The sequence below is a fragment of the Zophobas morio genome, unplaced genomic scaffold (genome assembly GCF_036711695.1).
Source record: "Zophobas morio isolate AGI-343-1 ecotype UQ-CSIRO unplaced genomic scaffold, CSIRO_AGI_Zmor_V1 ptg000012l, whole genome shotgun sequence".
Lineage (NCBI taxonomy): Eukaryota > Metazoa > Arthropoda > Insecta > Coleoptera > Tenebrionidae > Zophobas > Zophobas morio.
In genome coordinates, this window is record NW_026972117.1 from 17,921,332 (window position 1) to 17,933,360 (window position 12,029).

Here is a 12,029-nt window from a genome sequence, read left to right on the forward strand (position 1 = left end):
TAAGCTAGACACTGGAGCAATGGTTAATGTAATTAGTCAAAATACATTAAAAAGTTTGGGGTTTGATTTTGAAAAAATTGAGGACATTAATTTAATTATAACTAAGCTATGTTGTACTTTCCATGAAAATTATTATATCTTAGAATTTTGTGTAGTAAAGAATGAATATCCTACCATATTAGGTCTTAATTCCTGCGTACAACTAAATTTAATTAAATGGGTTGATAATATTAGCTGTAATAGAACAGTAGAAAGTTATTGGGACGTTTTTAAAGGCATAGGTGGTCTGGGGGATCCCTATACAATTAAATTGAATTTGCTCTTGTTAACAAGTTCAAAGCATGCTTAGAAAAAATGGATAAAGATGGCATAATTTGTAAAGTAGATTATCCAACAGAATGGGTTAATCCAATAATACTTATTGCACATAAGCCAGATGGAACTTTAAGAGTATGCTTAGATACACGAAATTTAAATCAAAATATTTGTCGAGAACATTATCAGTTACCTACTTTTGAGGAACTAACTAGTCAACTAGAAGGTGCAAAAGTATTTTCAATTTAAATGCTATAATAATAATAATAATAATACTTTATTTCCTTTAAGACAACATTTACATTGTATAGGACACGTCAATAAGTACAAAAAAAACAATACACTCGCAAATCGCATCAGAAAATAATAATTAGACAACACAATTAAAGAATTCTCCTAGGCTATAAAACGCATTGTCTACTAGAAATATTTTAAGTTCCATCTTAAACTTCGCAACAGTTTCGCAAGTCCCAATCCTGGTTGGCAATTTATTTAAAATTTTTGGACCTAAATAGCGCAAAGAATTTAAACAAATATTGTATCTGGTACACGGCACGGTAAGGTTGTTAATTTGTCTTGTGTTATAACTATGAGTTTGTCGTACAGTTGGTATTGTATTTTTATTTGCATAAGTATCAATCGCCATCTCAAAAATAATCAAGCATGTCAAGGTTAAAATTTTATATTTTCTAAAAATATTTCTACAGGTATCGGTTTTCCTTAGTCCAAAGATCGTTCTTAAAAATTTTTTTGTGTTACAAAAACATCAGATGCCATAGTTGAACAGCCCCACAGACATATCCCATACCTCATCCTAGAATCCACCTGCGCATAATACAAACATAAAAGTTGTGGTTTCGACAAATAAGATATTAATGTACGAAACATATACACACACTTTGATAGCTTAGAAATAAGACTTTCACAATGGCTGTTCCATGTAAAGCAATGGTCAAAAGTCACTCCGAGAAATTTTACCTCATCAACATTATTAATTCCAGTGTCATTTACTTTCAAAGATATATTTTCGCATCTTTTTTGTCGAACGTGGAAGCGAACACACTGAGTTTTATCTGTATTCAAGAATAATGAATTATCACAAAACCAGTTAGAAACTTCATTCAGTACCCTCTGTGACTTCTCTTCTATCTTGACATTTTGTTTGTCTGAGATTACGATTGATGTGTCATCTGCGTAAATCGTAAATGATCCTTCCCCGCAATACTATCTAAATCATTCACATATAACACGAATAAAATTGGTCCAACAATCGAACCTTGTGGAACGCCGACATTAATATTTTGCATATTAGAATTAGTTGCTGTAACAATATTATGATTATTCTTGCTTGTTATACTAACACATTGTTTTCTGTCATGTAAGTATGTCTTTATCCAGTCTAAAGCGTTGCCACGAATGCCAATCCGATCTAATTTAATGAATAATCTTTCATGACTTACGCAGTCGAATGCCCTGCTGAGGTCACAAAATACTCCAACCGGGCACTCGCCTTCATTAATAAACTCCAATAAGTTCTCATGATATTTTTGTAATGCTGTTGCCGTGGATCGTCCCAAACGAAACCCATGTTGCCTATCTGATAAAATTGATAACTTATTAATGTAACCTAGGAGTCTCTGAACAAAGCAGTATTCAAAGACTTTAGAAAATCCTGATGTTATTGTTACGGGTCTATAGTTTTCCATCAGCTGGGGGTTATTTTTTTTAAATATAGGTATTACTTTGCTGGTTTTGAGTAAGTTAGGAAATTTCCCTGAACTGAAAGACAAATTAACTAAATAAGTAAGTTGATTGGCAATAGTTGTTATACTATGTTTTATAATACACAAAGGAATATCGTCTAGTCCTGCTGAGCTCTTGTTTTTCATTTTTGTCAATAACAAGTTAACTAATTCTTGCGAGTGAAAAGGAGTTAGATAAATTGAACTTTCTTTTGATGATGGAAAATTTATTCGATTTTTATTATCGTTTTGCTTGGATGGAATCTGATTAATAACATTCTCTGGAGCATCTTTGAAAAAATTATTAAATGCGTTAGAAATTAATTTTGGTTGTGTAAGCTATGTCAGGGTTTTGGCAAATACCACTTGATAAAGAGAGTTCGGATCCATGCACTTTTTCCACATCGTTTGGACGGTATATATTTTTACGTCTTCCTTTTGGTCTTACTTGTGCGTCAGAAATATTTCATAAAAAACGTAAGGAAATTTTTGAGATTCCAGGAGTAGGAATTTATTTCGACGACGTATTAATTTAAGCAAATGCTCAGAAAAACATGACAGAATAAATATTGAAACAAGTTTTAAACATTGCTAGAAAAAATAACATAAAATTTAATTTAAATTAGAGTAAATTTTCATGTTGAGAAGTTGTTTATATGGGTCAGAAGATCCGGGCGAGGGTTTCTATCCAGATGATTCAAAAATTAAAGCAATTAGTGAAATGCCAGTTCCACAAAGTAGAAAAGACTTTCAGAGATATTTAGGGTTTGTCACGTATGTCGAAAAATTTATAAAAAATTTATCGGAGCTCCATTAAGGCAACTATTGAATTGTTTGTTTAGCATTTCAAGAGCTAAAAAATCAAATACTTAATCAAATATCCGGTTTGCAATTTTTTGATTCAAAGAAGCCTATCATTAGGACCTTGTTCATTGCAAAACAATAGTTCATGTAAAAAAACTTACCATGGAAACCGACCACATTGGTACATTCTTTAATAAACCTCTTCGACTAGGACGTATGTTTTTGCGTCTTCAACGATACGACATTAACTTAGTTTATAAGACAGGAAAAGAAATATTATCACAGATACGTTATCGCGTGCACATTTATCAGATTCTCATGGTGATGAAATGTGAGAGCAAGAAGTTGTCTTTTACGAAAGGATTTAAATGCTACTGATTTAAAAATTTGTGAAATAAAAAATATGAAGGCTCACGATCCAGATTTGAAGATCTTTTATTATGTTCGAAATAGGTGGCCTTCCTTATTTAAAAATGTTAATCCTTTAGTAAGGAAATATTATCCTTTAACTGTGACATTACAGAGGCTGATGAACTGTCGTACAAAAATTCAAAAGTAATTGTTTCTACTAAGTTGCGAGACGAGATATTGGGAAAAATTCATTACGGACATTTGGGTATCAGTAAACGTAAAAACAGGGCTCTAGAATGCTTTTTTTGGGCTAATATGCATTTGGAATTAAAAAATTTAATCAAAAACTATAAAATTTGTCAACAATTTGGAAAAAATAAATACAAAGAACCCATGTTACCATATAAAATTGTAGTCATATTAGCAGTTGGCCCTCACTAGGTACCAATGGTCAAAATTACAATTCGCTTCCATCAGGCTTCTGCTTTTTGTAATAAAATGTATACATCTCTTCTGGATGAGCACATAGTCAATCTGGTTGACTGTGTTGTCATCCGGTGAGGTCCAGGTACCTTTATGTATTTCTTTTCTTGACCCAGCATGCTTCTCATAATCAGGCGCTTTTCTATTACAAAATTTATTATCTCTATCATGATTAATTCTTATAATATCCAACAAAAGGTTTTAATCACAAAATATTATTAAATAGATTTGACTTTGATTCTTTAAGTTCTCGTCGTATGATTTTCTCCAAAAATTTTTGTTTGATTTACTAAACAACCGCATTGACTGTCCGTGCTTACTGAGTAAAATTGATTTATTGGTCCCTCGTATAAACGCTCGTAGGCCACTCTCTTTCTACCTAAGGATACCAGGCACAAACATTCTAAAAAGAAGCCCTTTATACATAATGAGTACTAACTTTAATATATATGGCAATGGAAGTGATATTTTCTTTGACAATAAGTCCAGATTTATTAATAAGATCAGAAATAAATTTTCGGTTATACATTAATTTAATTAAATTACTTGAATTATTTTGTTTATAGGTATTAGTTTTAGATTGTATATTTAATTATGTAGATGGGAGTTATTATCAATATTATACTTATAAAGGGACATTTTTTTAACTCTGAACATAGACCGTAATTGGCCTATGTTCGGTTTTAAAAAACACACATCAATGCATTGGTAACTATAGAACCAACATTACGCATGTCCGCTACCATGCCGCCTAGAAAATGAAGGTGGTCAGTTCTAGTATTTATTAAAGTAAATGTCATACTTGTTTCTGTTAGTAAATAAATTTTACATGTTCGTTAATCGTATTTACTTGAGTCTGCTTGAATGTTGAATGAAACTAATGACAGCACAATGACAGTTTGCAAGTTGCAACACCATTTTGTAATAAAGCGTAGTTATGCAACCAATATTACACGTATTGATGTGCGTTTTTTAAAATTGAACATAAGCCATGTACGGTCTATGTTCAGAGTTAAAAAAATATCTCTGTATATTGTATACATGTTTTATTTAAGTTGTTTTGTTTTTGTTTTTTTCCTGTATTTGGGCGTAAGGCTTGTAGGAAAATAAATAAAATAAAGTTATAATTAAATCGTTACTGTTGGATTCAGGTACGTGTAAACGATAACGTTTCTTGAACGATTCATGCAAAAGTATTTATTCTCATAATTAAAATATGTTATTTATCGTTTTAGTCTTAGCTTTCATTTGGTTAATTTGTATTTGTAAGTTATTAACGATTTCTGCAAATTTAGGTATGAGAGATATACCATCATCAATTCATCACACTTTCTGCGGTTTTTGTCTTCCATTGCTCTAATTTCCGTCTTCGCTAAATCACAACATTCTTGGCAAAAGAGCTTACGGCAAGCTTCGCAAGCGAATGTTTTAACATTTTCTTTGTACTGTGGACAAGAAGGAATTGTAAAAAGAATTAGAGATAAGTTTTAACAAAGAAGTAGTAAATTATTTTGTTCAGAAGTGAGACTAACTAAAATTTCTCTATATTAACCAGAATGCTAAAAATGCAGCTGGGCCATATAGCGAATATTTAACTCATAATTAGTATGAACCAGCATTTACAATGTTTTAACCACCTTTTTTAATTGAGATTGTTTCGGTATTAACGATAGAATTTACATTCTCGTGTTGCGCCACGTTTTCCAAAACACAATTTAAATAATTGTAGGGATTTTCAACTTAATCTCCTACAGTTTATGCAACCAGTTAAACAATAAATGGGACAACACACAGTCCGAAAGAGGCGGAACAAATAGGTGCCCACTTGGATGATAGAATCATCTATGAAGGTCAAGACATTTTCAACGTGATTTTGGCCACTAATTAAATAATATTTATCATATTTACAGTAGGTACTAAAGCTTTGACTAAGTGATGATTTTGAATGAATTGTACTTTTTACAAACTTCTAAAATCAGCTGGTACGCAATATAGAAATGTAGGTCACGAAGACAACTTTATAAGTGACCTGTGTACCAACAGATTACCTCCTGCGTGATACACTCCGTCGCTAGTTGTATTTTAATGAACGTATTAAAATTTTTAATCATCGCTTCCCGTACCATGTAATTCGGTTCCTGGCAATTCTGCCTCACCTGACTGCATGCTTTGCCGATATTAATAATCCAAGTAAAGCCCTCTGCAAACCCTCCTGACACATCTGTAAACAACCCTTCGAAATTTTTACCGAGTGAAACCCTGTGCAAACATCGTGGCACTCCTGCTTAATTTCAGCCAGTGTTTGCCCCGGTAAATCGCGAAAGTGAAATAGGATAAATAACAGAGGTGAAGAGAGAAAGCCTGTACTTGTTGCTCCATCGATTCAATATGGCCGCCGGGAGGAGCCTGCATTCGATGTGCAGCGAAAATATACAAAGGCTGCTAATAAGAGGAGCCCGAAATGAACGGTTCCGTTTCACAGACGCCTTTGACGCCGCCGTCGAAATGATTTAATTAGAAGGGATGCTTCGTGGCGCAAAAGACTGCTGTCATCTAATTAAAATTTGATTTTTTACTCGTTCCGTTGTTGGACGCTTCATTAATGGTGACGTAACGGGAGAATACCGACGCGAATTACAAAGGGTGAGACAGCTGAGGCTTAAAAGCGAAAAACTGAACGAAGGAGCTGTGAAAACGTGTTTTTAGAAAAAAAACTCTGAAGGCGGTTGTGTGTTTTATGGCAACGTTTATAATTTTTAGAGACAAAGCAACCGCTTGAACGAAAGTGTTCTAAATGGTTCTACTTAGTTGTGGTTAAGCCCGGAAGCGAAGGGGAAAAAAGTTGCGCTTTTGTGTCGGTTGGTTAAACAAAGGAAGTTGTGATAGAATATTTGGAAAGAAGTGTTACTTTAAGTTAGGTCTCTGTATTGTTGAAGTTCGCTGGGTCGGAGGAAAAGAAAAATCGAGGAATATTTCAATTAGACGATTTACTTATACAGAAATGTCGATGTCGGGGCTGGTTTGAGTTAATTTCGTGCCTGCTGCCAAGGGATTTCTACAAGTCGTTTCGTAAAAATGAGTTCTTGCGAAAACATTCAGGGCAGGGCTTCCATAAAAGGAGTCCACCCTTGTTTAAAAATATTGCTGTAACAGAGACCGGTTGAGGAATGGCCACTTTGATATTTTCTCGGTGTTTTATGGCGTCTGCAACAAAAAAAGTAGGTCTTCCATTTCCGTCCGTCGGTCGTTTATATGTTGCTCTTATAAGTAATTTTCGAAACTACGGAACAAATTGCGGTCATTCTATATATAGTTAGGATTGGAGTGTTGATAGTAGAATGTTAAATAAAATTAAACAGGTCAAACGATTTTATGATGTTCAACCTTAATTGTGCCAGTCTTCTCATCTGAACATTTCTTGGTCTAACTAGGTACTACTGCACCGGTATTACTTCCACGCATAAATTAAAAGATTTTATGATGTTACACCTTAATTGTGCTAGTCTTCTCATCTGAACATTCGGTCCCACCCGCTCTAACGTGCAAGAACAGCCCTTCCAAATATTGTTGTACGCTGTGTTTCAAACTAGAGCCAAAAATAGCAAGCTAGATGGCGGTTATTCAGAGGACGTGATCAGTTAAAAAAAATGCGTGGAAGTAGTACAGGTGCAGTACTACCTAGTGAAATAAAGAAATGTTCAGATGAGAAGACGTTTGCACAATTTATTTGTTCATGCCAACCAAAAATTTGATGACGTCATCTTACAGTTTATTAGTAGATTCTGTTGAAGACTGGGATTATTATTTTTACTTACTAAAAAATAAATAAAAAATTACAACAATATTTTACAATTTATTTTAGAAATTACTGTAGACTTTAACCCTTTATCTCCTATGCAAATTTCGACCCATTTTAAAAATTAAAATGATTTCATTTTTATTCGGAAAAACTACTGAAATTACGGTAGTTGATAAAAAAATGTATAACGTTTTAATACTGTTATTGAACAGTGCAGCGAGTGCCGTGAAACAAGAAATAAATAATACAAAAAATTGGATGCGTATACGCTGCCCTCGATTTTTTACGATCTAATTCTTCCACTCAGCGTTTTCTTAAATTATGAAATTTTCCAATTAGAACGTGCTTATGGCCCACCGGAGCGTTTTCCTCGCGAAATAAAACGAATGCCAAAGAAAGCCCTCCGAACAAGAGGAAGGCGCTGTATAAAATATAACGTCAGGAGTTTTGAGTAGGTTTACCAAATTAGATTACGTATTCTCGAGGGAGAAAAGTAAGACTGTCGTTTGTGCCGGTCTTGTTATTGTAGAGAGCGCTGTTGGCCGCTTTCCTTTCGGTAATAAAGATAACGAGGTGCCTCAGAAACCCACTTGTTTAATATTATAAAATTACAGTAGATAAGTTAAAAGTTTCAGAGGATTATGTACATTCTGTTGGCTTGGTGGTTCAAATTCCATTTGGCCACGGTGTTTAATAATACATATCCTGGGAAATTTTCAAGTAATATCAACTTGTTGGTGAACTAGGGGGTGGGTTTGTTTACAGCTTGGCGCGCCAAAGAAGTTCCTCAACAATTTTCGAAGAGAAATGTTTGGTGGTTTTAATAAGGATAAGTTTGGTGTTGACTCTTTCCACTGAACGGAGGTAAATATAATGATTTGTGAACACTGAGTGGTGTATGAAGCTCGTTTTATGATTTAATGTTGTAATGGCGCTGCGACTGTCTTTGCGCTGAGTATTATTAGAGTTATGGTGCATGAATTATTAGATACAAATTGTAAATAATGAAGTAGCAGTCGACGTCTTGTTATTAGCACAGTCCTGAATGCTAGGTCGATTTGCTTGTTATTTGCATATTTAAACTAAATTGCTCGTTAATATTCTAGTTGCTGCAAAACAAACTAAAGTAAAGATTAATAGCTTTTTAGGGGCGCCTTATTAACGTAGAGGCTTCTTGTTTAACGAAGTTTTGTAATGAATTTCTTTGTAAGTCAGTCTGCTTTATTAAACATGTACGGAGTGCTGATTTGAGAAGGTTAAGGCTTGATGTACGAGTATAATATTAAAAAAATCTTGTTTCTTTTCATTATTAAAATTATTACTGTAGACATAAAAATAGGTTACTAATAACACAGATTCCTTACAGTTTAAACTTCCAAGCCGGAAAATGTGTTCTAACACGTAAAAAAAGACACCCAAAATCTTCCTGAATATTCAGGACAAACACAAACACCCTAAGGCAGGGTGCGTCGTCGGAAATACAAGCTCAAACCTATAATGTAACGGTTGAATACTGGGCCAACTATGCTACCCGTGCCCCAATATTGAAACACAGGGTACAGAAAAGAAAAAATTCCATGCGTATTTATAAAAATGGAGAACAATACAACAAATAATAACAAAGTCACGAAAAACTGTGTGTGAGTCAAAAAATTCGAGTAAAAAAGAATAAAAAAAGGTAACGAAACAAAAAGAAGACATTCGGAATGAAAAGCAAATCAAATAAATGCTATTTCTATAACATTATTTTTCTGAAGAAGACGAAAAAAGAGAAATAAGAAATTTTTCCTAGGATATAAAAGATATATGGACAAAGAACCGTTTCTCATATTTGGAACAAGAAAAAATGCAGGACAACTGGTAAATATTTAAAAAAGAATAAGAAGAACAAGGAAAGTAGTATGAACACAATAGGCGTAGAAACCACAACACAATTAATGAAAACAACTGAAAAATAGGAATGAAAATTAATACTAACAAGACAAAATATATGGAAATAAAGAACAAGAGGGAAGTAAAAATAAGGACAATGAAGGAATGCAGAACTGTATGAATAGTTTAGAAACCACTTATATGGAACTTTTATGAAAATAATATGACTCTAGTGGCTAAGATAATTAGAACGGATAATTAATCTAGAAATTATCAGTTATAATATATTAAGTGCATCGCAATGTTATCGATAATTTTGAGCAACAATAACTCGAATGCTTGTTGCATTGAAAACGCACGAGTGCTTTAGCACGAGTGCATTTTTCTTAGGCAACAAGCATGAGAGATTATTGTTGTTCAAAATTATCGATTTCATTGTGATGCACGCAATATATTCAACAGATTATTGCAAGAACAAACATTTTAAAAATAATTTTATAATGATTTACGAAGTAGTTTGGTGTGCGATACTATGGCGACGCAAGTAAATAAGAACAGCCATTTTGCAAAATTTGTGTGGGTTTAAAAAACCATGTCCAATTTTCGTTTTGGTCGTAACACGCCAAAAGAAATTGATGATTCTATTACAAACATTACGCCGCTAAATACGAAGAACTCACGAAATTCAATCTGGAGGCAATTTGAGAAGTTTTGCGGTGAACGCAAATATGTTTTTGATGGAAACACTTCCACGGAAAAACTAGCATTCATCCTCAAAGATTGGGGGTACAATATGAAAAAAGTCGATGGTAATGACTACAAAGAAGCAGTAATAAAAACGATGTGGAATGTAACGGCAAAGCAGTTGCAAGAACTGTATTTCAATAAATTTGGTATAAAGTTTGATCCTTTTGTTGACCTGGAATTCAAGGGTAGTAGAAATGCACGCGACGCAAAACGCCGGAACCTACAAATACAACCGGAAAAACGCAAAACTAGTTCCTCAATTTTGACTCTAGAAGAATACAACAAGATTCTAAAGATTTATAACGAAGACACGCCAGATGGTTTACAGAAAATGTTTTTTTATGTGGCTGGATTAGAATTAGCTTGGAGGGGATGTGAAGGTGTTAACGTTACTATCAAACATTTTAAGGAAGAAAGTGATAATTGTGGTTTGCCTACGGGGCGAATAGAATACAATTGTATTTTTTCCAAAACAGCTCAAGGAGGTAGCCATAAATTAACAGACAGCAAATGGCTTGCAACAAACACCACAGATCCTAGAATTTGCCCTGTTAGGTAATTAAATACTGTTTCAAATACAAAATAATAATTATTTTATTATTTAAGGCTCTACAAAAAAATGCTGAGCAAGAGAGGTAAACATATAACCACCGATCGTTTATTTTTAACGCCAAATCCTGCATGGAGAGAACCTAGTTCTGTAGGATGGTTCAAAAATTCACCCGTTGGAAGGAATGAAATGGGGAAATGGACAAGAACCGCCGCAGAAGAAATAGGCATCGACATAAAGAAAAAGAAGATTAGTAATCATTCATTACGGTCAACTGCAGTGTCGCAACTTGCAAAAGCGGGAGTCGGTGAAGAACAGCTTATAAAGATTACCGGTCATGCCAATACTTTCTCCATCAAACCATACCTTCAGCTCGATGGAGATCATCATTATCAAATGATTGACAAATTACGCGCCAACTCAACGGCTATGGAAGAGTCTAATAACAAATCCACAAATTGCGCACCGTCTGCTTTGGTACAAATGTCTAAAAATATAGTTACTACTTCACCAAGCACACAAACCCCTGTAAATTACTACAACTGTACCATAATTAATTACAATTCTTAGTTTCATAATTAAATATTTGGTTAGTAACCTCTTGTTTTTTTTTGCAATTAACTGGTACTTGCTTATCTTATAGTTGGCACATCTGGCTAGTGATAATTATCGGTAGTGGTAATTGCACAGTGTGCAATTATCACGTAATTGTATGCTGATTGGTTGAATTTACAAATATTGACGCGTTTGATTGGTCAGTTGACATCATGTGACATGTGAGTGCAATAATCAGCATAAAAATTTTTTTTTAACTGTTAACAATAGTCTTAATGAACAACATATTGGTTTAACAATGAGATATTCCCTATTTTTTCCATTTTTATCAGAAATTTTCATGAACAATAATATAGAAACAAAAATCTTCCCAAATCTTCAATTTACAGAGAAAATTAAATTCTGGGGCTGTCACGTAGATGATAACTTACTCCTCTTTCAAGGTTCTCTTGACGATCTTAATTCTTTCCTAAACTTTCACTCAATTATGAAAATCTTTTATAAAACCCTATGTCATCCCATAAATTCATACCAATTTCCAGTCACTATTTCTTTTTTGAATACTATCTCCTTCTTTGGTTTTCTTTCTCTGTCCATTTTCAAAATTTTCCAAAAACTAGGTTCTAACATTGTCTCTACGACTTCCTATAATTTTTCTTCTTTGTATCTATCTATGTATATTTCTTAAATCTTTTCATGTTACTGCCTTTTCCACTTCTGGTTTTTTTTCTCTTTCTGTGCTTTATACATAGTTTTCTTTGAAGTTCTAGTAACCGAAAAATTGGCAAATATTGCTTTATTTGTTACATAA

The 12,029-nt window shown here is 33.6% G+C and overlaps 2 protein-coding genes across 2 annotated transcripts in view; one reads left to right on the plus strand and one right to left on the minus strand.

Moving 5' to 3' along the window:
- The window catches only part of LOC135128400 (neurotrophin receptor-interacting factor 1-like), a 65,579-nt gene that overhangs the window by 30,878 nt on the left and 22,672 nt on the right, over window positions 1-12,029 (minus strand). The gene's annotated exons all lie outside the window — the stretch shown is intronic.
- Window positions 10,393-11,261, plus strand: LOC135128468 (uncharacterized). Its single transcript, XM_064055375.1, has 2 exons — window positions 10,393-10,668; window positions 10,720-11,261. The coding sequence occupies exons 1-2, from the start codon at window positions 10,445-10,447 to the stop codon at window positions 11,231-11,233; spliced, it is 738 nt and encodes a 245-aa protein (XP_063911445.1). The 5' UTR covers window positions 10,393-10,444; the 3' UTR covers window positions 11,234-11,261.

Coding starts and splice junctions, on each gene's coding strand:
- LOC135128468 (XM_064055375.1), top strand. CDS start 10,445: ATGTTTTTTTATGTGGCTGGATTAGAATTAGCTTGGAGGGGATGTGAA. Junction 10,669..10,719: donor CCTAGAATTTGCCCTGTTAG/GTAATTAAATAC, acceptor TTATTATTTAAG/GCTCTACAAAAAAATGCTGA.